Source organism: Saprolegnia diclina, assembly GCF_000281045.1.
Source record: "Saprolegnia diclina VS20 unplaced genomic scaffold supercont1.262, whole genome shotgun sequence".
In the NCBI taxonomy this organism is placed as follows: domain Eukaryota; phylum Oomycota; class Saprolegniomycetes; order Saprolegniales; family Saprolegniaceae; genus Saprolegnia; species Saprolegnia diclina.
In genome coordinates this window covers 1-1,211 of record NW_008246329.1, presented here as the reverse complement: position 1 = coordinate 1,211, position 1,211 = coordinate 1, and the positions used below count along the sequence as shown (strand labels likewise).

The 1,211-nt window shown below is 55.9% G+C and overlaps 1 protein-coding gene across 1 annotated transcript; it reads right to left on the bottom strand.

Annotated features, from left to right (window-relative positions):
* Nucleotides 1–8: 8 nt before the first annotated feature.
* SDRG_17314 (hypothetical protein) lies at nucleotides 9–443 on the bottom strand (the record flags this gene model as incomplete). The annotated part of the gene is made up of 2 exons (XM_008623555.1): nucleotides 318–443; nucleotides 9–278 (listed from the first exon to the last, which is right to left on the bottom strand). Coding segments are annotated over exons 1-2 (381 nt in total), but the record flags the coding sequence as incomplete, so codon positions are not given.
* Between the last annotated feature and the right edge of the window lie 768 nt (nucleotides 444–1,211).

The following is a 1,211-nucleotide window of genomic DNA, read 5'->3' as shown; positions in this document are numbered from 1 at the left end:
GCACACGTCCCGGGGTACGCACAGTTGGCAAAGACGTTTTCCTGGACGCCGAGCGTGTACCAGCCCCAAAACGGCCCGAGGTCCACGCTTTGACCTTGGACGAGGTCGCCGCGGCCATTGGGCGAGAACCACGTCGCCGAGTTCTGCGAGTACGGGCACACGGCCGGGAGGTTGTTGACGATCTTGATTTGGCCGCTCCAGTAGCCCGTGCCGTGGGCGATGGCCATGGGCTTCCATTGCGCCGACGTCTTGTTGCTCTTGGCCAGTGTTGTCACGCCCTACGCGATGTCAACTGCCATTTGTTCATGGACGACTACCTCGGCCTGAACGGTTTGGTTGCTTTCGATGGCGGCGACAGTCTCGTTGCTCTCGATGGCACTGGCGAGCGCGAGGCCACACGTGGCCAGAATGAGGTGGAAGAGACCCATGCGCTTGCGTGCAAGCTGGTACGTTTGGAAATGGGATGAAGAAAGACACGCAGCCATTTCCATCGCGGGTCCCTTGGTGTCTGGGAATCTGTACAAACAACGACAGGTCGTTGTTCGAAATGGTGTACGCGCAGTAGCCGACTATGCGATGGGTGAGGCGTTGTCACCCTCGACTAAGATGCTTTCAAACCACGGAGAAGAAGTCGGTTGTGCGACTACCGTAGCTCTGTCGGTGACATAGCGATGCCGATTGGATAAGAGGCGATACAAAGTCGACACCGGTGCGACGACCTAACACCAGCGAGTACGCAGGATATAGCTCCGTCCCCACCACCGTTGTCGCCACATCGTCGCCTCGGGCCCTTCAATGTTGCGGCAAATAGCAAATAGCCCGAGATTACGTCGCTCGTCGCTACAAGGGTGCGGCAAAGTAGCGTGGGATACCGTCTCTTTTGAATGGAGTATGCGTACGAGGCCGCATCAAGACCACGGAAAGATATATGTGCAATCGTTAACGTTAGTGACTAGTGGGTAGTATCGGCCCGACAAAGTTGACACTCGGTCGAAACTCGACACGAGCTTCAGCCCCATCGTCTCGTCCTCGCTCGTTCTTTCTTACAGTTAGTACGCGTTCACTCCCGCTCGCTCGGATATCGCGATTTCTGGATTCGAGGTGGGCAAACGATCTTGGATAGTTAGATAGCATCCAATTTGATTCAATTTTCAATCCGATAGAACGATATCCAAGCCCAGGACATCGTCGACAAAGCGCGCCGTCCACGG